Source organism: Lactuca saligna, chromosome 8 (assembly GCF_052625555.1).
Source record: "Lactuca saligna cultivar CGN05327 chromosome 8, ASM5262555v1, whole genome shotgun sequence".
Classification (NCBI taxonomy): domain Eukaryota; kingdom Viridiplantae; phylum Streptophyta; class Magnoliopsida; order Asterales; family Asteraceae; genus Lactuca; species Lactuca saligna.
The window spans coordinates 137,769,206-137,796,870 of record NC_136424.1 but is presented as its reverse complement, the minus strand read 5'-3'; the positions used below and the strand labels follow the sequence as shown (position 1 = coordinate 137,796,870).

At 32.0% G+C, this 27,665-nt stretch overlaps 3 protein-coding genes and 1 pseudogene across 4 annotated transcripts; 2 read left to right on the top strand and 2 right to left on the bottom strand.

Moving 5' to 3' along the window:
• Positions 1-200: 200 nt before the first annotated feature.
• On the bottom strand, positions 201-1,067 carry LOC145011748 (PRA1 family protein B4 pseudogene; annotated as a pseudogene).
• Positions 1,068-9,899: 8,832 nt separating this feature from the next.
• Positions 9,900-11,751, top strand: LOC145013165 (BRISC complex subunit Abro1-like protein). Its single transcript, XM_078971973.1, has 3 exons — positions 9,900-10,820; positions 10,916-11,001; positions 11,486-11,751. Exons 1-2 carry the CDS (start codon positions 9,939-9,941, stop codon positions 10,961-10,963), a joined length of 930 nt encoding a protein of 309 aa, XP_078828099.1. The 5' UTR covers positions 9,900-9,938; the 3' UTR covers positions 10,964-11,001; positions 11,486-11,751.
• Positions 11,752-14,017: 2,266 nt separating this feature from the next.
• LOC145012028 (MATE efflux family protein) lies at positions 14,018-17,323 on the bottom strand. Of its 2 annotated transcripts, none has more exons than XM_078970792.1 (12): positions 16,871-17,323; positions 16,621-16,742; positions 16,187-16,491; positions 15,952-16,087; positions 15,790-15,886; positions 15,601-15,701; positions 15,318-15,481; positions 15,159-15,230; positions 14,928-15,044; positions 14,753-14,848; positions 14,541-14,662; positions 14,018-14,453 (listed from the first exon to the last, which is right to left on the bottom strand). In XM_078970792.1, exons 1-12 carry the CDS (start codon positions 17,182-17,184, stop codon positions 14,390-14,392), a joined length of 1,710 nt encoding a protein of 569 aa, XP_078826918.1. In that variant the 5' UTR covers positions 17,185-17,323; the 3' UTR covers positions 14,018-14,389. The 2 variants fall into 2 exon arrangements, with proteins under 2 accessions (XP_078826918.1, XP_078826917.1); XM_078970791.1 differs by having other exon boundaries at positions 14,018-14,458; positions 16,871-17,322.
• A 5,811-nt stretch (positions 17,324-23,134) lies between these two features.
• On the top strand, positions 23,135-27,021 carry LOC145010130 (uncharacterized). The gene is made up of 3 exons (XM_078968712.1): positions 23,135-23,515; positions 26,358-26,702; positions 26,824-27,021. Exons 1-3 carry the CDS (start codon positions 23,135-23,137, stop codon positions 26,962-26,964), a joined length of 867 nt encoding a protein of 288 aa, XP_078824838.1. The 3' UTR covers positions 26,965-27,021.
• The last annotated feature ends 644 nt before the right edge of the window (positions 27,022-27,665 follow it).

Here is a 27,665-nt window from a genome sequence, read left to right as displayed (position 1 = left end):
TCGCTAATTAATCTTCTTCAAGTGTAATACACGTAATTGTATAATAAATATATAAATTTGGTTTCTGAAAAATGTTGGCATTTAACGTTAATAGAAGAAATATGAAGGTTTACATTGTATTTGAATCTATCATGAATCAAAGATTACAAGAATATCAGTTTTTATCTAATGAAGCAACAATCAAGCTTCAATAATCCTCATAAAAAATATGGACAAAAATCCTTAAAAATAATATGGATTCTCACATATATTCAAAAGAATTCAGAAACAAAACGATAGTATAATTTTGATACCTTTTATTAGATTTTCTACATCCCGAAATCAAGCACGAACTGGATTGATGATCGGAGCGGCGGAGGCAGCAGCATTTGAAGCCGCACCGCCGAGTATCGATAAAAATCCGGTAGGACCACCAGGCTCTTGTTCGTCGAGAAACAGATCCTCCGGAACCCTGAATGCACCATGAGCACATACGATTCCAGATCCAACAAGCACAGCCGATATGAGAATAGATCCAACGCTCGTTAAAAACACCAAAATGATGCTCAAAACGATCAACAGGCCTAGGGTTTCACGCTCCGAAAACGTACGTCCGAGCACCACCAACGGCGGTTCGGTCGGGCGGAAGAGGTAGAGGAAGATCCAGGCGGCGAGGAGCCCAAGGAGAGTAATGAGAGAGAAAGGGTTTGTAAGGAGAGAGACGCCGATTACGGCGGCGACAACGGTGAAGTAATTGATGCGAAAATACGCGTAGTTCTTTCGGATCCTTGTTGTAGCATCGGTAATGGATTCAGGTTTGGAGAAGGCAGATCGGTCGACGAGTTCGGGCCATGGACGGCGATCGGAGAGACCAGAGCGAACGGTTGCGGTGATGTGATTGATGAGTGCTCGAACAGCAGGGGTGGCGACGGGAGGCTGGGATTCTTCGGCGGCGGGAGCTGTTTTTTGGTTTGAGACGGGGAGGATCGCCGGCGGTGGAGGGACGGCGGCCATTATGGCGTTTGATAAAATGGTCAGTTAGAGTTGGTTGCAAAATCGGAAGAAAATGAGATTGGAATTTAGTTATTTGATTATGACAGTTGGGGTCGTTTATTACAAGTTGTACTTAGTGCTTTATATGTTGTACGTTTGTTACCAACGTGTGAGGAGAGAAATAGATGCTCATTTTTTGTGGTGAAAAAATTCCAAAAAATAATTATTTTCGTGAGTTTAATTCTTTTTAATTTTTATCCCATTAGTAATAAAATATTTCATGTCATGTGTCATTGTATATTTCGACAGATTTTGATTTTCTATGTCATGAAAGCTTAAAAAACAGAAAAATAAATTAGATATTTGTTAGTTTATCCGATAGCAAAATAAATTTTTTAAAAATATTTGAATTAGTTTATACTTTATACACAAGGTTCATTGAGTGTGTAAAACTATATCATCCATTAAACTTGCTTCCTTCTTTCATACGCCACTTCCTCATCCCATGTTGATAACTCCTTTGTGTTGGATTGAAGTTAGCTCATTAGTACTCCTAATCACACATATCGAATTCTCTTAAAACACAATTGTATTCTTGGATTGAACTTGAATTGCCATAAAGGTTTAAACAAAAGAACATAAACAAAAAGTGATTAGAAGAGAAGGTAACATGTATTCATAACTAAACTCATACATGTTGCACTTTAGACACTCTTAATACTTGTTTTACTTAATGCTAAACTATCCATGACATTTTTCCACATGCAACACAGTTACAAGACAAAATTGCAAAAAAATGGTTCCTATGGTTTTTTATTTTATGTGGTTATGGTCCAAACGATTGAAAAGTTGTAGATTTGGTTCTTTTCAACAAGTTTTATTGTGGTTTTCGTTTCTCATCCATTAAATTTAACTGGTTGGCTGTTAACTTTTTTAAAATGATAATTTTACCCTCAAGGACCATTTTCGCAGTTTTGTCTTTCACCATACCGTAAGGACCATTTTTGCATACATTCTTTTTTATTTTATTGAAGTATTATATATTAATGAATATTATTTTTAATATATAATATTATATAGTAATAAATATTGTTTTATTGGATTATTAGTTTATTATAGTTGATTTTTTTTTAATTTTTTTTGTTAGAGTAATTCTTTTTATTGAGTTATTATATATCAATACATATAGTTTTTAATATATAATATTTATATCATAATAAATATTATATTATTGGATTATTAATTTCTTTTAGTTAATTTTAAAAAAAAATTAATTATTTTTATTGGATTATTTCTTTTATTTCTTTTAATTTATTATTTTCTTCATATACTAAATATTGTTTTATTGGTTTATTAATTTATTTTAGTTAATTCTTTTTTTAAAAAAATTGTCACAATATTTATTTTTTATTGAATTATTATATATCAATACACATAGTTTTTAATATATAATATTTATATCATAATAAATATTATATTATTGGATTATTATTATCTTCTAGTTAACTTTTGTAATTTTTTTTAAATTATTTTTTATTGGATTATTACTTTTAATTTATTATTTTCTTCATATACTAAATATTATTTTATCGGATTATAATAATAGTTCTTGTTAATTTTATTGGTTCCACCACAAAGTCATGAGATATGCAAAATTATCGTCTCTCATCATCGAAATCGTTATGATCATTGCCAAACACTTTCATTTCATCTAGCTTACAATGAGAAACCATTGGGAAAATACCACCACCATCACTCGGCCACCACAACTTATGAATGTTATCGGGGTTTGTTACGCATTATGTGAGATATGAAGGATTCCAGTGGATTATGAAGAGTTTATCGCAGGTGGCTACCAACAACGCTGGGTGAAATAGGGTATGGTATCTATTGAACCTCCGATGAAGGTGTTTAGAGGTGATCCTGCTAGGGGTGTTCGTTTGGATGGATCGGTTAGATTTAATCCAATCAAGTGAATCCAAATTGATTTCGGTTTTCAAAACATAGATCCGAATAGTCCAAACTAAATTCAAATCTGATCCGATCCGATCAAATTGCAATTTGGTTTTGTCAAAAAACCAATCCAAAAATCCAAATATCAAAACCGAATAGTCCAATCCGAATTGTCCAATTGGACAATTCAGTTTTATCCAAATACTGAACAACCCTAGATCCTGCTAGTTTTTGACGATGATAAGCGACACTTTTATGTATTTCGGTTACTTTGTGGTGAAACTAATAAAATTAAAAACAATTAATAATATACATTCAAAATAAAATAATAATCCAATAAGATAATATTTATATTAAAAAATAATAAATTAAAAGTAATATTTCAATAAATTAATAATTCAAAAAAACAAATTACAAAAATTAATAATCCAATAATGTATTATTTATTATGATGTAAGTATTATATATTAAAAATAATATTTGTTGGTATATAATAATCTAATAAAAAAGAATTGCTCCAACAAAAAGAAATTATAAAAAGAGTCAACTAAAAGAAATTAATAATCCAATAAAATAAAGTTTCTTAACATGTAATCCCGTAATATAATATTTATTATGGTATAAATATTATATATTAAAAACTATATGTACTGATATATAAAAATTCAATAAAAAAGAATTACTTCGAAAGAAAATTTTTTTAAAATAATTAACTAAAATAAATTAATAATCCAATAAAACTACATTTAATATATGAAGAAAATAATAAATTAAAAGTAATAATACAATAAAAAATAATTAAAAATTACAAAAATTAACTAAAAAATTAATAATCCAATAATAAAATATTTATTATGATATAAATATTATATATTAGAAACTATATGTATTGATATATAATAATTTAATAAAAAAGAATTACTCCAACAATTTTCTGTTTAAATCAACTAAAATCAATTAATAATCTAATAAAAAAATATTTATTAATATATAATATTATATATTAAAAAAATATCTATTAATATGTAATACTTCATTAAAATAAAAAAGAATATATGCAAAAATGGTCCTTATAGTATAGTAATAGATAAAACTGTGAAAATGGTCTTTGGGGGTAAAATTGTCATTTTAAGGATCTTAATGGCTGAGGGATCAAAACCACAACAAAACTTGTTGAAAAAGATTAAATCTGCAACTTTTCAAATATTTGGACCGTAATTACATAAAATAAGAAACCACAGGGACCATTTTTGCAGTTTTGTCAAACATTATTGGTATCTTTTTGTAAAATTAGTAGATATTTTATAGTTTATACACAAGTTTTATAAGTGTGAAAATATTAAGGAAAAATAGGTGTAAGTTTTTTATATATATGAAACTTATAACAGATAAAAACTATAATTTACTTTTTTTTAAATGTTGTTAGAAGCAGACTTTTGAATTAAAAGCGATGTTTAAGTATGTAATATGGAAAAAAAAATTAAGAAGCTTATTATATGTTGTTTTCTGTTTATAATTGGAAAACTGTGTCATTAGTGTATCGTTTGGGACTCCCACAGCAGTGTTTATATTTGATTACCTTAGAGAAAGTATTTCTATATTTTAATTAGAAAAAATTGCAAAAATGATCCTTGTGGTTTGTTAATTTTTGTGGGTAACATCCAAAAAAAAAGTTTATTAGCAAAAAAAGGTTCCTAATTGATAGTTTTGTTGTGGTTTTGGTTTTTACTTCATTAACAACATTGCTGTTAACTTTTGGTAAATGATAAATTTACCCTGAGATTATTTCTAGTTTTATCTTTTTACCAAATTATAAGGATCAATTATGCAATTTTTCTTTTTCATTTTTTTGAATTACTTTTTTCTTTTTAACTTTTAACTTATTGTATTATTGTTTTTATTGAATTATTATATATTAATAAATATTATTTTTAATATATTATATTTATATATTAATAAATATTACTTTTTTATTATTAATTTTTTTAAATAAATTTTTTGAATTTCTTCTTTATCGCATTAATTCTTTTTTGTTGGATTATTATATATATATATATATATATATATATATATATATATATATATATTAATAAATATTATTTTTAACATATAATATTATATTTATCTATTAGTAAGTGTTATTTGATTGGATTATTAAATTCATTTAATTAATTTTTTTAAAATTTTTTATTTCGTTATTTGTTTTGATTGGTTTATTATATATTAATAAATATTATTTTTAATATATTATATTTATTTATTAATAAATATTACATTTTTTATTATTAATTTTTTTAATTGATTTTTTTAAATTTCTTCTTTATTGCATTAATTCTTTTTTATTGGATTATTATATATTAAACAAATATTATTTTTAGCATATAATATTTATCTATTAGTAAGTGTTACTGTCTTCAAAGGTCTGCGCGAAGTCTTCCTGGCGCAGACATGTGTCACTGTCTTCAAAGATCTTCAGACCTCATTTTAACCAAAAAAAAAAAAAGACCACCCGTTTTTTTCTTTCTCTTTTTGCTGAAAATGCATTTTTAATCTTTATGACATGAAATTAAGTTTGAAAAATTAATTTATTTCAACAGCTGCAGACGTTAAAAACAAACAGTCTTCTTAATGCAGACTGCAGACATTTGGTCCACCTCTTTTGCCGCAGAGGCTTGCAGATGTGGTCCGTAGACTGCAAACATTTTAGCTTCAAAAAAACAAACAACACCTTAAGGTAGTGGATGTCTAAATTGTGTGAAGGTGGTGATGGTTTCTCTAGTAATGAAAGTTACCAAGTCAAGGATGGTATGGGTAGGCAACCGCCTGAATGAGCCGACTTTTAGTTCGGACGAGGTCCAAGGGAAGGACCATCTGAGTGGCCCGATGTGGAGTTGTGGAAACACTACCCTGGGATAGTTACTGCAACAGACTTCGAGGACGAAGTCTAATTCAAGTGGAGGAGAACTGTAACATCTAGTTTTGAAGCACTTCCATTGTTGACCCTTATTTTGAGATTTGTTGCATTTTGGTCCTTAAGTTGAGATGTAGAGAAAATAGGCCCATGGTGGCTTTTGGTGGAAATTGGGCCGGATGAGTATGCCATGCGTACGTGTGTGTATGCTAAGCGTAATAAGGCGCGCCTTAGCCTTATTACGCTGGGCGTACGAGGGTGGCATGCAAACCCTAATTGTTGGGTCTTGACTTATATTTAAGCATCTTTATGGACATAAACCCTATTCTTATCCAGCCTCTTTCAGAAATTTTGACCCTTAAGCAATCGTAGAGCAAAAGGAAGCCAATTTGTGAGCCTTAAGAGAGTTTAGTGTGATTTTGAAGAAAGAAGAAGTTGGTGTGAAGACCTTGGAGTGGAATGCAGTGTAGATCTGAGATTTTTAACTTGTTTGCAACCTTAAAAAGGTGTTGGTTTGAGAGCTGAGATTCAAAGTCGGGGCCTCATCAACTATTGATTAGACAAGAGGTGAGTTTTACTCACTATACTTGTGGGTCGAAGGCACCAAGGCCGACCCATTGGTTTGATATCATGCTATTCACTGATATGCTGAGTAGGGAATAGATATGCATGATTATGCTAATCTAGTAGATCTATAAGACTAATTGTGATTTTTCTGCATGATTATCTATATATGTTTAGATATTGTGTTGGGTTGAGGTTGTACTGCTTCGTGTTGTAGCCAACAAACCCTAGAGCATTCCATATATGAGCCGAGGGTCGGGTAGGGCAAGCCAGACTCATATTGAGGGCTCCGTAGCATTCCAAATATGAGCTGAGGGCTGGGTAGGGCATTCCAGACTCATACTGAGGGTCAGGTAGGGCATTTTAGACTCATACTGAGGGCCCAGTAGCATTCCAAATACGAGCTGAGGACCGGTTGGTATGCCATACTCATACTGAGGGCTGAACATTGGTATTCTAGTCCGGCGACTAATTGGGTTAGGGAGCAAGCCAAACATAAGTTGTGGCCCGAGGGCAAGCCAGACTTATATTGTGGGGTCAAGGGCAAGCTAAAAATGAGTTGTGGGACTGATAGGCAAGTCAAATTCATATTGTGGGCCCAGGTGTAATCCATTCCTTTAGCTGTGGATCCAATATATGTTGTTACTGATATATGTGATTTGTGTGTGCGTTGGTATTTGGGGGAACTCACTAAGCTTTGTGCTTATAGTTTTGGTTTATGGTTTTAGGTACTTTAGTGGACCGTGGCAGGGTGAAGACGTAACCGTATACATCCTTGGTTTTACAACTGACTGGATCTTGGGAGACTCTGATTTTAAATAATGTTTTGGAAATAATAGTTTGTAAACATATTAATAAATGGATCGCTTTTGAAAGGTTTAAATTTGTTGAAAATTTTGGGATGTTACACTTAATGACCTTAACAAGGATTAAATATAAGGCTCAAAGGTTTTGGAACAATTTCTACTCACAAGAACCACAATCTTGGAACCAAAACATAACAATACCACCCAAACTAGATCTACAAGAGAAGTCATCAAGGTTAAGACTTTATACCTCCAGAAGTAGATCAAGATGCACAATTTCTGGATCCACAAGTTCCAAGCTAACCAACATTTCTCCAATGAGCTCTTTTCTCTTCAGTGTATACTAAAAACACTCCAAATCACTCAAAAGCCCCAAGATACAAGTTGAGGACCATTGGTATGCGATACTCATATTGAGGGCTGAACATTGCTATTCCATTCTGGTGACTAATTGGGTCAGGGAGCAAGCCAAACATAAGTTGTGGCCCCGAGGGCAAGCCAAACTTATGATGTGGGCTTAAGGGCAAGCTAGATATGAGTTGTGGGCCTGATAGGCAAGCTAGACTCATACTGTGGGCTCAGGTGTAATCCAATCCTTTAGTTGTGGATCCAATATATGTTGTTACTGATATATGTGATTTGTGTGTGTGCTGGTATTTGGAGGAACTCACTAAGCTTCGTGTTTACAGTTTTGGTTTATGGTTTTAGGTACTTCAGTGGACCGTGGCAAGCCAAAGACATGACTGTACACATCCTTGGTTTTACAACTGACTGGATCTTGGGAGACTCTGATTTTAAATAATGTTTTGGAATTAATAGTTTGTAAACACTTTCATTAATAAATGGATCGCTTTTGAAAGGTTTAAATTTGTTGAAATTTTTGAGATGTTACACCTAATGACCTTAACAAGGATTAAATATAAGGCTCAAAGGCTTTGGAATAACTTTTACTCACAAGAACCACAATCTTAGGATCAAAACATAACAATACCGCCCAAACTAGATCATCAAGGTTAAGACTTTATACCTCTAGAAAATAGATCAATATGCACACTTTCTAGATCCAGAAGTTCCAAGGTAACCAATATTTCTCCAATGAGCTCATTTCTCTTCAATGTATACTAAAAACACTCCAAATCACTCAAAAGCCCCAAGAATGCTCAAATGAAGGTTAGGATTTTGATTTTAGGGTTAAGGTTGATGGATGCTGAAGATAATAGGGTTTGGCCACAAGTTAAGGCCTTTAAAAAGGGTCCAAGACCCTAAATTGGGATTTGCACCTGACTGGAGTACACCCAACATACTCCAAGGTCCCTCCACTATCAGCCATCCTAATACGCCTGACGTACTCCCTGTGCACCCAATGTACTAGGCTTAGCCCTAAAACCACCAAACTTCTGAAGGCCATAACTTCTTCGTTCTAAGCATGATTTCAACGATTCTTATATCCACGAAAATGTAATGAGAAGCTCTACAATCCTATCATCACTCATTACCCTTAGAAATTTCCGAATTGAAATCCAAAATTTATAAAATGCTCGAACTATCACTTTACAATTATATCATTGGGCTCCAAAGCACAAACCGAACTCTTGGATCACATAATCTACATTACCCACGTCCGAATGGGTCTAAACCTCTCTTTCATAAAGCCCAAAGCCTTATGATACTTGATCTTCGGGTCACAGCCCCGAATTATGAAACGACTCAAAACAAGGTGTTATAGAAGATATGATGGATAACCATATTGATTCATGTTCAAATCCTAATACTACTCAACCCATATGGCCATGAAAGTTCGTCTGCAGTGACTCAAGGATATGACACATGACCTTTTGTTTGTAGTGGGAGCCGGTATGCGAAAACTGACTCATAACCATCATTAAGGAAGTTCTATTTCCAAAAACAAACATATGATTTGAAAATATGTCATTCTATTTAATCATGTTTTAATTGATCTCCTTTAATATTTCTATTCCTTTCGAGAATTTTATAATCCAAACAATAAAGTGTATAATTCCTTTATAAACCAAAATATTGATAAGAAATATCATTTATATCTACAGGTCGACAGTCACACTGGTTTGATCACACTGAAGATTCAAAATGACTAAATCAGATAAAAAGTAGGTTATGATATTATCAGACTAGATCAATAGTCTGTATTAATAATATTTTTTTTACAAAGTCAACCTTAAACAAATGTCTTTAACACAAAAAAAACCAAGAGTAGTCTTTATGTTTTTGTTTTTGTTTTTTTTTTTTTTTTTTTTTTTTTACAATGGCCAAGCTTGTTAGATTGGATAAATAGATTATATGTAGAAAATTTTCATTATTTTGAAAAAAAAATTAACAGAAAAATCTCAATTATTTAATATTTTACCAAATTAATGAAAAAATCTTTATTTTTATTTTAACAAGAAATGATAAATTATCATGTAAATTAAATAAATAAGACTAGTCTATTTAAAGTTTTTTGACTTTACAAAAAAAAATCTCAAAATAATAAAATTTTCTGTATAAAACCAAACCAACGGATAAATAGCCATATTAATGAATTACGAACAAGAAATTAAATGAGGACTGAAAGTATATATTTAAAAAACGAGAGGATTATACTTGCATAAATTCGATACCTTATGGGTAAAACATGTCAATCTTGGAAAAACTAACCTTGATATTCCATGTCTACCTCCCTTTCGCAGACACCCACATAGTCAAAACCTTCCGCCATGGACGACATCTCCGTACAGAAGATTCAAATCTCCGGCACAACCCTTGCTTCCTTGATCCAGCGTGTTTCCTCCTCCGTCGGCGATGTCGATGGTCTACTCTTTGGCCGTGTAACTCACATAACCCCTTTAACTCTCTCCGACGATTCTTCCGCTTCCGCCACTGCCACCACCTCCGATCAATCAACTCTCATCGCCACCGTCACCTCATTCTACTCCTTCACCTCTACATCCACATTCTACTCCCCATCCGGCCACCTCGACACACCAACGCTCAACAACCTTCTCTCCACTTCCTCATCCTCCGACGATCGCCTCATCGGATGGTTTTCTGGCCGCCGTAAAACCCACCTTCGGCCATCCATGAGAGAAAGCTCCGTCACCTCTGCGCTTGCATCCAATAACCAGTTGTCTTCCCAAGTCCAAAACTCCCCCAAATCTCATGCTTTTCCCCCTTGCATCTTCTTCCTCCTAACGACGCCGTTCCAGGACCAATTAATCCACACTCACGAATACAAAGCCTTCCAGTTCCAATCATCAACCGATTCCTTCGACCCCAAAACCCTAGACGTGGTGAATTTGGGTCCAGCCTTCCGGGGTCATTACAGTGATTTCACACCCAAATCCCCATTTCCCGATCTGCCATTTGAGGTGAAGGGGTTAAATTGCGAGTCTATGGTTGAAGATTTGGGTAAAAAGGAGAATGAAAAGTTTGAAAAATTATGTGACCAGGGATTGAAAATCGAAAGATTGAAAAATCTAATGGGTTCACAGGCATCTAATTATACTGCCGAATTGGAGGAGCTGTATAATTCAATGCTTAAGAAGTTGAATGGATTAGCTAAGCTTGTCGAACAATCGTCTGCTAGGGTTCTTGAACAGGTTAGTTTATGTCTCCAATTGTTATTATAACCTATAAGCATTTCAAATTAACAATTTTTATGCTTTATTAATGACTTTTGTTGAAATCTTTACAGGAAAATCATAATATGAAGTTGAGGTATAAAGTTGCAGGATTTGAATGATGTTTGAAGATCATTATGTGTTGTTTTTGCTCCTTGAGGTAAACCTTTCAATTACAAATCCTTTATTCATTTGGAAATGGAATCTATTTCTGATTAGATGCAAATAACATTTCACTTTTTTTCCCAAGCGATGCAATAAACTTTTTTTTTTTTTGATACAAAATAGGTTAAGATGTTTCATTTTATGGCCAAAAGATGCAATATTATCACTTATCAGTAATCTGTTTAATTGGTTGAAACGTGATTGCATAATTGTGTCAGTTTTATAAACCAAACATTGTTGCATAAATTGGGGAAAAATTGAAATCTTTGTAGTAAAATTGCTTTATCGTTTTTTGTTTCTAAATTATTTGTTGATTCAAATTTGCTTTTAATCATTGATGTTTAGACAATCTTTCTTTTGTTATAGTTGAAGTTTCTCTCATTGTACTTTAAAATATTTTTTTAAGGATAAATGTAAGAAATATCAACATAGTTTCATTTATTTGTTAATGTTTTTAATTTTTTTTTTTTTTTGTTTAGGATTATGGGAAGTGAAGTTGAAACCAGAAGCTGGTTTTGTGAAATTTTAGTTATGAAGCAGCTGCTATGGATTTGGTTGCTTTGGGGAAAAAGAAAAACTTGGGATTCATGATGTGTATAAGTTATTATGGATTGTATTTATTTATAAACCATTAAACAAGTTTTCTTTGTGATTTGAATTGAATTTGAATCCATTCAATGTCTCAAAAGAGTCAGAGATCGGATGTTATTTTTGTATTTTTGGAAGGAAATTGTTTCTTCTTGTTGGTTTGGTTTCAAATTGCAACTTTTTAAGCATGTTTTGGCTTTCTTAAATTGGAAGGTTGAAGTTATAAAAGAGTAAGAAACTACTTAAATTGTTCAAAAAACATTGTTGATAAACAAAATCCGTTACCACATACATCATGCAATCAAAATACAAAACGGAAATAATAATTTAGTTTTTTGAAGTTGAATTCCCAAAAGATAGATCCAATTGAATTTAATAAACTAACCAACAATCAATCATATGGGGTTTCAAGAAAATACATTCTAGTCGATTTCTTGATGATTTTGATGTATAGACTTTGTTAAAAAACGTTGAACAACTCTCCTGGAATTTCCTTTTATACTAGTTTAACTTAGTCAATAACCCAAGCTCATAATTAATAACTAGAATTAATTGATCAGTCAAGTACTATATATTATTTAAATTTCTATAAACAATAATAATTTTATTTATTTATTATTGATTAGATAATATAATAAATACACATTTTCTTTATTTCTTTATATTGATTCATTAATAATAATATTGAGGGTAAATAGTAAAAAAGAGATTAAGTTTACACCAAAACTCTAATTACCTGATAACGTGTTAAAATTGAATTTTTTTTTCACAAAAGATAGTAAGTTTTCATTTTTTTTTTCCGATTTGGACATTAAGTTTAATTTCTTGTTTCAATTTTAACAATTTGTTTTTTTTATTCCAAATCAAACATCATTTTTTCAATTTTGTTCAATGTTGACAATTTTCCATTTGAAACCATATAAATATTTTTTTAATACATTTTAAACCGTATAAATACATTTTTTTTCATTTAAAAACTATATTTTCATATAAATACATTTTTTTACATTCAAACCATATTTGTATGCATAAATATGTTAGTTATTTATAAACCCGTATTTTATATTAAATACGCAACTGTGAAACCAGTTTAAATGTTTGGAGGTGTGTAGTTATCAAGACCTAGATGTCAAGCTTGTAACCCGTGAAAATTTTACATCTTATTTGAAACTTATGGTTAGATCGGTTCTCATGATATAACTAATGTATATTTATACATTATGTGTTGAATGTAAAAAAAAAAAAAACCACCTTGTATTTAAATAAAAATGTGGTTTTTAAATGAAAAAAAAGTATTTATACGGTTTAAAATATAATAAAAAAATATATTTATAAAGTTTCAAATGGAAAATGGTCAAAATTGAACAAAATTGGAAAAATAATGTTCGATTTGAAACAAAAAACAGAGTGTCAAAATTGAAAGAAAAAATTAAACTTAGTGTCAAAATCGAAAAAAAAAATAAAATTTAATGTCTTTTGTGGATTTTTTTTTTCAATTTTGACACGTCAGCACGCCACATCATCAAAACTGCCACGTCAGAAGGTAACCGGGTTAACCAGTCAAGTGGTTAGAATCGTAAAAAATTGGAAACACAGTGTCAAATTTGAGAAAAAAAAACACAGTGTCAAATTAGAATTTTGATGTAAACTTAATATCTTTTGTGATATTTACCCTAATATTGATCACATATAAGTATTATTTATTTGATGTATTATTAATCTTTATGTGACCCCATATGTTTGTATATAATTAACGCCATAGTTAAATTATTTGTTCCTTGCACGTAAATCCAAGAGATTGGTGATGTTGTGGTGGTAATGAATGGTTTTTGAAGTGCTCTAGTATCTTTTTTGAACAATTTGAATAGTATGTCTAGTATCTATGATGTTAACATTTCAATCTATAGGTGAGTATGAAGATTTTTTGAGCAATTATAATAGGAACTTGTCTTTAGATAGTTTTTTTTTTTATCCATTTGTGATATCAACCTAAGACCAAAATCACAATATTCCTATCACCTTAAAAGATGCAACAAGGTGGGATAGAGATTTGCATTCAATTTCTCCTTTGTGCAAAAGATAGGAACACCTTTCTCTTTCTCGTTGTTAAAATGGCTCTAGAACACTTGACTAGTCTCCCATTGTGTCAAGGACCATGGTTTGTGTTAGAACCAATGGGTTACTTGATGAATCATATTTGTTATACAAGACATGACAAATCAGATTTAACATGTATTTGATTTAAACTGATATCAATATAAGATAAAAATTACAATTCCCTAAGGTCAACAAAGGTAACAAATGCAACCTTAAGCACCTTGTTGTGTTAGAGCCAATGATTTAGTTATTGAAAAAATTCGTCACAATTGAAAAAGTGAATCTCGAGAATATGATGCAAATAATCAAACCAGATATAACGATGCTTTTGGAATAAATTACGTAACAAATATGATAATCAACATTTATTACATACGAAAACTCTACAATATATATACATGTAAAAAAGGAGTTTCATTTTGAGTTAACAATACTTTCTTCCCTCTTGTTATCCATTGTTACCTAAACATCGTTTTTAGATGTATACTTTCGTTTATCGATCCATTCGGCCATATATCCTTTATATTTCGTGTTCTTTAAAGGTCCCCCTTCGTGTTCTCAACTTGTGTTCTTGAAAGGTCGCTTCAAATACATTTTTTTTTTGTATCCGAAAACCCCAATTATTTCCTTCATAATCATATGATTGTTGCAAAAAACCATTTATGGCAACATAACTAACTCATCATCATCATCATCGGTTAACTTGATCTTGATCTTGATTGGTTTGAGAGTAAACAAGTTTCCATGGTCCTTTCTTTGTTCCTAACCTAACAAGTAACATATATCAACTAAAAATAATTGAATATTTTTATTTTTTATTGATTAATAAAATGTCAAAACTATTATTACCTCAATATTCCAGCCACTACACGTAATGTCATAAATAAAAACAATCCTGTCCAAACTCCAGGAAGACCAAATTGAGGAACAACAAGAAGAAAGAACAAACAAGTTCCTAATCCAATCACCACCTTCAAATTACACATCAAACACCCAAATAAAAATCCTTTTTCTTTTTTTAATTTTTTTTAAAGATAATTGTATAAAAATAGAAAACACACCATGGAATATGAAGCATATCCAAAATCCAAAACTCCATAGTATAACCCATCAAGAACAAATGCTATAGCATTCATCGGTTGAGATGCAGCTACAAACTACATTATAATTTTTTTAACGAAAGCAAAATTACTAAAATGTCCTTGGATATGAAAACAAATGTTTCTTAATTCTTACCAAGGTACCAGATCTTGCAATATTTAGAACTTGTGAGTCTGTGGTAAATAAGGAAGACAATTGTCCAAACCCTAAGAACAACACAAAAGCCAAACTACCTCCAGATATTAATCCAATCTAATCAAAAAACAAAAATTTGGATTATTTTACTAGCAATATAAGCTTTGTAACTTAAATTAAAAACCAAAAAACCGAATAATAATAATAATAATATATTTATGTATCCTTAACCTTAAGAACTCTTTCTATTACTCTGCGTGATTCACCATAGTCCTTTTGTGAATAACTACTTGCAAGAATCGCCTACAAAACAACATAATCAGACAGCTACAGGACAAAACAGAACAACAACAACCTTAACCTTGTACTAGGTTAGATTTTTAAGGTTACCTGTCCTGCAAGTGCTAAAGCATCAGTAAGCAAAGAAAGAGCCAACCAAACTTCTAAACAGATCTGATAAGCAGCCATGGGAATAGAACCTTCTCTTGCAGCTATTGATGTAGATAAAGTCATAGTCACAAGAACAGCAAAACTCCTCCACATTAAAAGCCCCCCTAACACATATCACTTAATCCATTAAGCTCTTTATATATATATATATATTGAAAATGGAAAATGGAATAATGGAAAATGGAAAAGTTTTTTTTTTTTTTTTTTGTTGTTGACTTAATACCAGATTTTAAATATCGAGCAATTTTATCTCCATCTACATTTGGAGTAACAAGTTGGACTTCTTGATTTAGTTTCCAAAGAAGGATGAAAGCAATCAGATATCTGTTCAAGATTCAACAATGGGGATTTTTTTTTCAAGGATTATGTAAGAAAAGTTTAAAAAAAAAAAAGTGAAAAAAAGGATACATACTCAGAAATTACCGTTGCGAATGCAGCTCCACTAATTCCAAGTCCGGAAAAGAAAATGAAAATTGGATCCAATATGGCATTTACCAAATTTCCAGCAGCTGTGATAATTTAATAATGTTAATATGTAAATGAAAATGTAATTTTGGAAAGATGTAATACTTGCCAATAGCATATAGAGGAGTTTTAGTGTCTTTAAAGCCACGGAAAGTTCCTTGAGCAGCTAAGGCTAATACAATTGCTGGAGCTCCAAATGCCCTTATGGAAGTAAACTGTTGTGCTGGTATTCTCATTGGTGAATCCTGAAATAAAAGATTTACCAAATATACCCTTTATCAGTTACAATGAAAAGGTTTAAACAATATGATGAGTAAGTGTATGAATAGATGTAAAAGACGTACAACAGGTATACCCATGGTGTTCAATAGTGATCCAGACCCAAAGAAAAGTGCTATGGTTTCCCCAATCCCAAAAACAGCAGCTAAGGCTAAAGAAGTTGAAACAGATGGAAGAAACTTCTTCCTACTTCCACCATGGCTGACAGAAGTGGAATCATCATCATCATCATCATCATCACCATTGACTAAAACTGCTTGTTCTTCAGCAACAAATGAGGTTGTAATATTGAGTAGGGGAATATTAAACAGTTTTGCTACCAGGTTAAATATTGATATGGAAACACCAACAGCAGCCAATTCAGCAGAGCCTAAAAGAAGGAGTGAGTAGATGCATCAGATGCTTCTATGAGAATTGTATGATTGTTTTGGAGAAAACATTGGAAATTGAAGAAACTTAATAAGATGCATTGTAATGAGAATGAGTTTTTAGTTTTTACCTAAATGACCAACAAATGCAGTATCAACGAGTGAAGTAATTGGATCAGCAGCAAGAGCTAATGCAGCTGGCAATGCAATCGACATGATCTCCATTCCGAGTTCATCTAACTTAAGCTTATCTCTGCACTCCAAAACAACTAAATCACACATACTTGATACTGCCTAAATCAACTCGCGTAAAACTGCAACTAGAATTCTCGGATATTTAAAATCGATGGTGCAAGTTAGACAAATGTGGAGAAATATTACCTAAAACTTTGAATCAACGATGCGAATGGGTCGGATGAAGTCGAACCGGAAGGTGAAGAAGGTGCGACTTCATCCAAGTTCTCGTCGTCATCATTTGAATCAATTTGGGATTTAAATCCGGGTTTTTCTACGGGGCGTTCTGGGGATGAAGTGCTAGGGTTTTGCCTGGATGATGATTTGGGTAGGTTTCGAAATCGAATTGAACAGTCAGGGATTTGTGTGAATGATTGAACTCTGAAACAGCGATTATCATGTTGAAAATTTCGTGAACGAATAAGAAGATGATTGTGGTGAAAGAGACAGATGCTGCTCATAATTTGCAGAATCTTAGAAGGGGGGAAGAGCAACCGGAAACCAGATACAGATTTTGTTATCAACTAATTTTAACGGCTACAATGTAAAGGACTTCTTCCATTGAAATATCTCCGCTCAATTTCTATGTTAACTAAGAAGCCACTCAACTATGTATTTCTTTTTGCTACGTAAGAGGTTTTTTTTTTTTTTTTGGATATTATTTAAAATTACCATATATTAGATCTTTATATTCGGTTATAACTTTCATTTCCTATGTATTTTGTCTCTTTCACACCAAAACGAACGTAAATCAACATATTTTTAGGCTTATGGATCATTGGTTGACAACATGCTCGTGTTAATAATACTTCGATTTTATATTTGTGAGCAGGTTTTAGCCTTTTGTGTAACATGGTAAGTTGTTGTGGCTTTCGAATACGTTATCATTTCCATTACTAAAATTAAAGTAGTGTAAAGATAGTGGTGAATGTACGGTTTGCAAATTAAATGAAACCAATAAAAAAAAATCAACAACAATTGTGGGGTCGGATCGGATCGTATATTTAAAAAAAATTGAACCAACTAATTCAACCGATTAAAATTGTTCGGACACTACCAATTATTATTATTATTTTTTAAAAAAAACAACTGAAATATAACTAAAAAAACCCATACGGTTTAATGAAAACTAGTTGATTATTAGAGACTGTTTGGTAAGATCTGAATTTCTAAGAGGATCTAGAATTTTAAGAGCTGAATGTTTAACATGTTGTTTGATTGAGACCTCTAAATTGTTTTGCTGAATTAGTAAAATGACAATTTTACCCTTCTGTTTTATTTTTTTATTGAACTCAAGTGTTTATTTATAAAATAGCTTAATCAATTTCTTAAATAAGTATAAAAAAAATTATAAACACCATATAAAACCCAAATTTAGCATAAATCAAAATTAAACACAAATCCAAAGAATATCCCCTTCTCCTAAACATTGAAAGTTTGTACATTTTTTTTTTCAAGATCATATGAGAACTCACTTAGCAAAATCATCTTCTTTAGGATGCAACCATCCAAAGGCTCTATAGTTCTTTGGAGCCATATATTCGTCGTATACCACATTATGTTCATAAACACCATAAAATGCACAAATTATTGATGTAACTAGTCAATGTTATATGGGTAATTCCACTCACTTAGAATTCAATTCAAACAATTAGACACAAAACATTAAACACAATTAGACAAACAAGAAATGAAATTAACACATTAATTGGAAATGACAACCAAAGAACAAGTTAAGAGAGAAAACATTTGCAACATGTTCACCACCATTCCTCCTCCAACAACAACCTTATAGTCAATAGTTCCAAGCCCATCAGTAGCATGCTTTTCTATTGCACTTTCAATATAAAGAGGTAAAAGTATAATGCTATCCCTTGAGACGAATATTTCAAGTATGAAATGTTTTAAATCAAAAAAATTGCAGCAACATACAATAGACAATAACAACAACTATGAAATCCACCTCCAAAACCAATTACATGACCAGGGGCAACATCTCCTTCCTCAACCACCAAGCTATAACCTTTTGACTTTATCTGAATAAGAAAACCACATCAGATCAAAATTTAAATATAACCTAACAAATAACAATAACTTTGATGAACTGGGGCTACATCATAAGGGGTGGGATCGACAAAATCAAGCCAAAATTTTTTGATGGAGAGAGCGACACCAATCAAAGGCAAACCGACCATTGTGCTTGAATGCTTGTTTGGGATTGGGATTGAACCATAATAATTGAGTTTTACGAAGAAAAATAAAATTACCAAGAGTTGTGTTGTTGATGAGGGACCTAGAGGGCTTTGCTTCTGGTGACAATGGTGGTATTGGCGGAGGCGATGGCCTGCTGATGGCGGAAGAGACAGCCGACTAATTCTAGATCGGAGATGGAGTGGGTGAGGGATCGTCGTGTGTATTGAAAGACAAGAGGGAAAGTGGGGTTGAAATATCAAGGGCAAATCTACAGGCGATGCAACTGGAGATGGAGACGAAGGCGACACAGGCGACGGCGACGATAGAGGTGATCGAAGATGCAAAATATTTGGGGTAGACAAGAGGCGTCGATGATGGTTGAGAGGGAAAAAGAGATTGTGTCGTGAAATAGAAGGGATTCGTTTTGGGCAAAACAGGAGACGCGTCTCCATATTTTTTTCAGATACAATCACATATCTAAGAAATTAAGACGTATTTTTTTAAGTTAAGAGACAAAAAATAAGATGCTATCAAACAACCTACATCTGATTTTTTAAGACCTTGCCTCTTAATTTGTCAATTAAGAGGTAAGCAAACAACCCCTTAGTCCATTGATAAAGCATCGAACAGAGAGTGGGAGTCTTTGGTAGTGGCCGACATCAATTCTAAAGCGGCGAATGGATGCAAGAAAGGCATGGTTGGGGTTTTTTATTTTTCACTTTTAGTTTTTTTATTAATTTTTTTTCCCTAATTTATAAAAGTTAAAGAATCGGGAGGAGTTGAGACATATGGACTTCTTTTTATTATAGCAATTTATTTATTTATTGATATTTTGAAAGTATCTATTAAGAAAGGTTAACTTTTTGTTATCAATCCTATAATTTGAAATAATAAATTGCCCCTAATCATTTTTTTCTCATTTTAAAATTGTTTTTTAAGACGTTTAAAAAATAAAAGCAACAAGTTTGTTAATGGTGCGGACTCTCACATTATGTTTTTATCGCAAGTATTTGGTAATATTCACGTGGGTATAAATGTATCTTGCGAATGCGTATCTGTATTTTCATAAATGTTTCTTTTCTAGCTATATTTTCTAAAATATCATTAGTAGACCCTATTGACCAACAATAGTAAGGTGTACTTTATGGATGAAATAAGCGGAGAGGTTGTCTCCTTCTCAAGCTCGTATAACCCTATTTAGAAGTTCATGTTTTGGGTTGTGGTTAGATCTCCTAAATACATATACTCGAATAAAAGAACCTACTACTCATCCAGGCAATGCTAGATGCACTATGGAGTCACTTTTTTATTGTCCCTTTTGGTGATTTTGATAGCCTTTTTTTGTATCTAACATCAACTTGTGAAACATGTAAACGTGTTAGTGTTTCATGACAATATCAATGTGGTTGGCTTTTAGTATTTGGATTCAAAATGTGTCTACATGTGTATGTACTTCACAGTCTTTATAGTTTATGTAATTTACAGTGATCCAACTGTACATGTATCAATAATGTGATCATTTTGATGATATCCCTTTACTGCCCTTTACAGTTATGTTATGCACATAACACAAGCAATTTTACATAATCAAAGCTACATGTAACATGGTCAACGTTGGAAAGGGGGTAGTGAAAGTTAAAAGTAAGGTAAAGTATAGTGGCTTTTGTGTAATTTTCCATAAATTTAAATCTTGAAATTATAACACTACTAGAAACATGGGTTTTAGAGACGGATGAATCCGTCGCTATTCCGTCACTAAATGTTGTTTGCGATGGATCAGCGACGGATACAGTCCATAGATAATTAAAATGTGGCTAATAACCTAGCGAGTGTTTTAGCGACGGATCGATTTTCCCTTGCGACAAATTTAGGGACAGAATATCCATCGCCAAATAGTCACTCAATACATTTAGTCAGGACATTGGCGACAAAATTTCCGTCGCTGTTCTGTGGCAAATTTCCTTTTTTTTTTTTTCCGTAGCTAATCCCTTGCAAAATTTATACATTAATTTTTCTTTTTTCCGTCGCTAATCCGTCACAAACTTTGGACATGATTTTTTCCATAGCTAATCCCTCGCAAAATTCATACGTTAATTTTTTTTTTTTCCATCACTGATCCATTGCAAACTTTAGACTTGAATTTTTTTTTCTATAGCTAATCCCTTGCAAAATTCATACATTATTTTTTTTCCCTCACCGATGCGTCACAAACATGTAATATCATGTTTTTTTATTATGATTCTAAAATAAAAAAATACTGCAATTATCAAATTATTATACAAAAAAAATTCATCAAATAATGATACAACCAAACATTACAATACCAAAACTATCAAAGTTTACCAAAGCATTATTCAAAAATCATCCAAAAACAAAACTATCCACATAACATCAAACTCCCAAAGGAAATGAGTTTTCACAAAACATAACTTCAAAATAACATTTTAGCTGCTCTCTTCATTTCATGTTCATCAAATCATCTTCGGTTCTCATTCCTGAAATTAACATTTTAGATTATTAATAAAGAAAGATTAAAGTGACCACCTACCTAGTAGAAGGTTGTCGTTTTTGAGGAGGTGGGTATTCCCTGATCCTTGCTTTCAAATTTACAAAAGCACTTTCAGTAGCCTGATAAAAGTAAAACATGAGAGAGAAAAATTCAAAATAATAATAACATTTGATTGGGATTGATCATTGATCATTGATGTGAAGAAATAAGTGAGAAGAGATACCTGCATCTTATCTTCATCCCATGTTAACACGACTCCTTTACCCCACACTTCCCCGTCTATTTCAACCTGAAGAGACATTGACTAAAACTAATTAACATGTCAAGTGTCAAAAATAACTACAAAATAATAGTACATTACCAACATGTGCATATAACTTGTTGGTCTGGCCCATGTTATTTGAAACGTGTGGTTGAGGTTGGAAACTCATGCCCAAACCTTCCATTATACACTGAAATAATCGAAAAGAAAATGTAAGATATACATACATTAACTGATTAAGATCTTACTAGTTCATTAAGTGCTGCAATCGACCCTTTCTTAGGACCCAGCCCCTCTAAATCAGAATCTAAAGACCACCACCAGACTTAGCACAAGACAAATACTTATCTGCAAAAACATTGCCTAAAAAGGGTCAGAATCATTATCATTGTTTGTTTTGTTGCAATTCGATTACATTTGAATCCTAAGGACTAGGGGAAGGGTGGAAGGAATTCATTTCTATAAATTCTTTATACTGTTATAAGACAAAAACATCAAATATTTTTTACCAGCCAAATTCATAAGAGATGCCTCAACCGCCTGATGTTGAGCTTGCCTACGTGTTCTCTCCAACAAACCATACTAGGGACCAGAGCTTGCTTGAACTCCACCTATTATATATTTATATAAAAACAGTGTGTTAAAAAATATAATACACATCTGGTAAATTAAAAGGAAATATTGTTTCATAATCATACCTTAGTTTCACATTTGTAGGTAATGAAATGCATATATTCAAAAGGGGATTCAACAAAATTTTCCTTGTTTCTCCTTTTTAAAATACAATTCAATATGGTTTAAATTTCAAAATAAATGTAGCATCTTACCTGAAAATGGAGGGAAAACAGACGACGAATGGCTTAACCTCAACCGATCATCCCTTTGAAACACCAATAGCATCATATAACAACATTATGCAGCTATACATGTGAAATTATTTATTTTATAGCATAATATAACCTCAATTACCTCTTTCGGAAGCCTCTGACTTTCAAGAACTCAATCTTCTTCCTTTGATTCCCATATAAAAGTACATACATAGTCGAGTCGAGTCCAGTTGAGTATTTGACCATAAAGCTTGACCTTTCTTGCTTTGATGGGTTATGTTTGTTATTTATTAAAAGTGAATGGGAAGTTTCTAATATTTGAGGTGTTATTTATCAAAAGATATGAGCTCATATTGTTACGTTCATCTTTTTAGATCCTAATTAGTAATTAAAATAAATGAAGTCAATTTTGCATCTGAATTCATTTTAAAACATTTTGGCAAATCAAACTCAAATCTTGTGATTAAAGATCTTGAAACCCATGTCAAGAATCTTGAGGAAGAGTTAGTGAATCAAGAACAGGGCGATTCGGGCAGAGGAAAATTTGAGAAAAATAAGGTTGCAAAATGTTAATTTGGCTGCAAGGCTTCAAGAGGAACTTAGAAAGGCTGTCACAAAAAATGGGTTCTGCATTTGAAGTAAATGAGAAAGCAGCCATGAAAGTTGTGGATGAAGCTGATAAATTACGGGTAGAGAAACAGGTTCTTGAAGATATGTTTTTGAAAGTGAAAATAGATTTATGGCATTTTTGTGATTATTTTGAAGAAAAAGTTGTTAGTTTTTTGGAGGAAATGATTCTAAAGTTGAAACAGTTGGAGAAGATGAGGGACCAGATTGAAAATATGAAGGGGATTTTGTGGGTAAATGGAAAGATGCAGAATCTGAAAGGTGAAAGATTGAATGGGAACTTGTTTCTACTTAAGCAAAAATATCTTCAACTTGAAATTAAAGAGCTTGAAAAAAAATTGGATAGTCTTGTGCAGAAAACTGAGAAATCACAGGTATTTACCCGAATTGTTTAAACATCTTAGACTTCTTTTTACCTTGAATTTTCTTCACAATGAAATGTCAAATATGTAAAAAAAAAAAAAAAAGTTAGAGAGTATGAATTCTTTAAAAAATGATTTTGTAAAAAAAATTGGGACATAAATGGAGAAAGTCTGTTCTTTCTGTATCAACTATCTAGTACAAAACACCTGCACATAGCTGAACAGTAAGACTTTTTGTTCCTGACTTTTGTCATCCCACATCACTAACTCTAAGACTTTTCATTTTACTGATTATTTTTTATAACCAAAATAACCGAACCGATTAATAACATATGTAAAGATAGTATTGACAAACTATGACCTGACCTAAACACAACAAAGATCCACGCATTGGTGTCCAAGGGTAAAACGGTCAGAAAACAGAAAAGCAAACCCAGTTTCCTGTAACTCATAGATTAGACAGAGAAGTTGAAGAAAGTGACTCCTAATAAGCCTGGTAATATAAGCACTTAGAGTTTGCACCGTTTTATGTTGAATTCCCTCACATAGAAGCTTGTTACTTAAGTGAATTCACCAAAAGATACACAAAAATAGGTATATTATCATAGAAAATGAACCTTCAGTGCACAATAATATATAAATAGTAATAAAGGTGTTTGTTCATATGATGATGCATCAGGTAAAATCAAAATGTTGACAACCTAGAGACAGTAAATAGACATATATAGTAACAAACTTACATTTTCTGTGATATATTATACACATAAAACCAAAGTAATATGCTACAAGTTTAGACTTTTAAAACAAGCATAACCTAAAAGGCATCATCTGAAATCTCAATTATAAACAAGTTTTTTACAGATGATCCAAATAGATAATTTAAATAAGTCAATTTCTTTTTGAAGTGATTAGGATTTGGTGGGTCCCTTATATGATTATAAACGTATAACTTGCACAACATTTTGTCTCAAATACATTTCTTTTCTCTACAATTGGCCTTTATTATTAGGTATGCCCTATCTTTTTGTTTCAAACTATCATCTAATTCTCAATTAACCTGTTAAATTCAACTAGCAAGGCTGTGAGTTAGATAAAAATACAAATATAGTCTAATGAACCTTAAGTGAATTCACCAAAAGAAATACAAAAACAATTTCTATTCTTATAAAGGTGTTTGTTCATAGAAATAGGAGATGAGACTATATTCAAGACGTTTATGTTCAAAGTTGTGTACTTCAAAGCAGGCTTTCCAATTGACAAGAACAACATGAGTAAACTTAAGGGGAGCAAATTAGGTGTCATTTTAGGTAAGCTATTCTCTAAACCACTATATGTTCTTTATCGGCGTTTTAATTCCCTTCTACTTACTTTTCCATAAAATTCGTGTGCGCTAGACCTATAAGAACTCATGGATCAACAACAACTAACCAATTTATAGCTTTTAAACAATAATTAACCAATCAATCCCTAAATCAAGTTCTAATTCTAAGTGTCTATTCTTATATAGATGCAATCGATGGTAGACCTGAAATTAATTTGTTGATAAAGAAGAAGGCATTCCATATGTCTATGATACACAATAACCAGAAAGCTTCAAGGTGATTCATGTATATATAATGCTGAGATATAAGAGGAATGACGATTGAAAAAGGAAAAAAATGGAGAAATTAAGCCCTAATGTAAACCTAACCTAATATACGACTAAAGCAAATAAAATCAAGAGATTTACCTGAATCGGAAGTTAACGAAGAATAATTTTAGATTTTAAAAAATGTGGAGGCTGCCGGAATCGGAAGCTGCATTGGTCAGTGGTGTCGTCATCTGTTTGAACGGAGAAGGTGAGATTAGGTTAAGCTGCAACTCGAGAATCATGTGTGCTCAATTGGAGTGATAAAACAGATTTGGGAGAGAAGGAAACTTACATAAACTTCGTGAAACTGGAATTGGATAGCGCTAATTTCAGCGAGAGATCGTCAATTAAAAAAACATAACGCGCATACCCTCCGTCGGCAATTCCTCAATAAACACGTACCAGATGGAAAAAGTCGACACTTTTTTTTATCCCTCGTTGAACCCTCGCCAAATGCCTTCGTTTTCAACCGATTGCCGAGGAATAAGAATGCGTTGATAAATAGTTGCGAGATCCGTAGTTGATCCCTCGCTAAACCCTCTCTAATATGCATTATGTTGAATAAATAAAATAATCTTTTAAACCATTGCATATCTCTCGTAATTTGCTCGCTATAAGGCTTAAAATTTGCTACAGAATAAAACCTTCTCTGAATCCCTAGCTGAAAGCCAAGTTTCTAATAGTGTTAGTTATGTAGGCTTTTGTTTTTTACTTTAAATGTTCAAATTTCATGTTGGATATAACAAGACATTGCAAGTAATTTGACTATTTAAGTCGAATGTCCTTAAATTAGCAAATGAATATTGTTGAAAAATTTAGTATAACTACCACTAACACAATTAACTTATACAATGGGAATAAGGTATGGTTGGCTTTAAAACAAACAGAAAGCTAATGTTGTTTTTACATAAAAGAATGACTAAAATGAAAAACAAAATTAATATAGTTACGACCAAAAAGGCTGCCAAAAGAGAATATTATCAGGGTTTCATCTTTTTCCAAATGCAAAATAATGAAAGTACAACACTCACTCCACAAAGTACATGCAACTAAAGCATTATTACCCAATTCATGGCTAATCAATTCAAACACATGCAAAGGATAACGGAATAATATCTTGTACTACAAGGAATAAAATCATGCATCTTCAGTGTTCTCCTCTACCTTTTCAGATGTTCTTTTTGTCTCATGTTGTTCTTCAAGTTACTATAAATACGAAATCAGCCGATAGAAGATAAGATGCCAAAAATGGGTGGAGATCATCAGAAGACGGCGGAGAAAAGGGTGGTGAAAGGGTGCATCAAGTCGGGAAAAGGACCATGGGTGGTTCAGCGGACCACCAAAGACGGCCGTGTCATCACCAGATACCGGTTTCCCTCCGACAAGGAGAGGCTGAAGAACCGTGAACGGGAGAGAAACCGGCGAAATGTTGCTCGGAAAATCTTTTCTGGGCTTCGGACTTTCGGAAACTATCAACTCTCAAAGAACGCTGACACCATTGATTTACTGAAAGCAGTTTGTGAAGAAGCTGGTTGGCATGTTGAAGAAGATGGGACGATTTATAAGAAGGTGTGTGCTGCTAATCTTTATTAATTTATTCTTTTAATTTCTTGGATCTCGTTTCTTATTATATGTTATTAATTAACTCGAGATTAATTAATTAATTTCATGTTTATGGTGTTTGATCAAGAATGTGTTGCATGATGAGGATGGTGGTTATTGCACTTGTGATGAGAAGATGGATACTTATATGGAATCAAGATCGAAGATGCATCCTCAGAAAGACCATGATGATATCAATGTCACACTTTCTCTCACGTTAGCTAGCTAGTTAGAAACTAGGGTTTTGCATGGTATTTTAAAGAATATTGATGCTTTAATTAGGTGATATGCAATTCAGAAAATTGAATAGAAATTTCGTATTTTTTAAGTGTTAATGCATTATACAAATTCATACTCTTACTAATGGATGCAACTAAAGCTTATTTGACGGTGGAATGAAAATAGTTTTATATTTCTTTTGCCCCAGAAAACTTGATCCAACATTTTCAAAACATATTTTTCTTTGAAACAATACTAAATAAGTAATTAAAAGTATATATATATATATATATATATATATATATATATATATATATATATATATATATATATATATATATATATATATATATATTTTCATTTAACAAATTGGTCAACAAAATTGGGTTGTAGACTGTAGTAGTAGGCTGGTAACCTAGTAGGGTTGTCGGAATATCGCCTCGAGAAACAATTGACCAATATTTTTTTGAGTTGACTTAATGCGGCGACTTGTTTCTCATGTATGTTTTCTGTATTAACAAAATTAAATAATTTAATGAAAGTAATATCTAAAGAGAGAGAATAGAAATAAATATTAGACAAAATTGCAAAAATGATCTTTGTGGTTGACAAAATTATGTGGTTTTGATCTAAAAAGTTTTGGTGGTGCACTAATGGTTCAAAATTGGATTTTTTAGTGATTTTGGTCCCTATCAACTTAAAAAGACTATT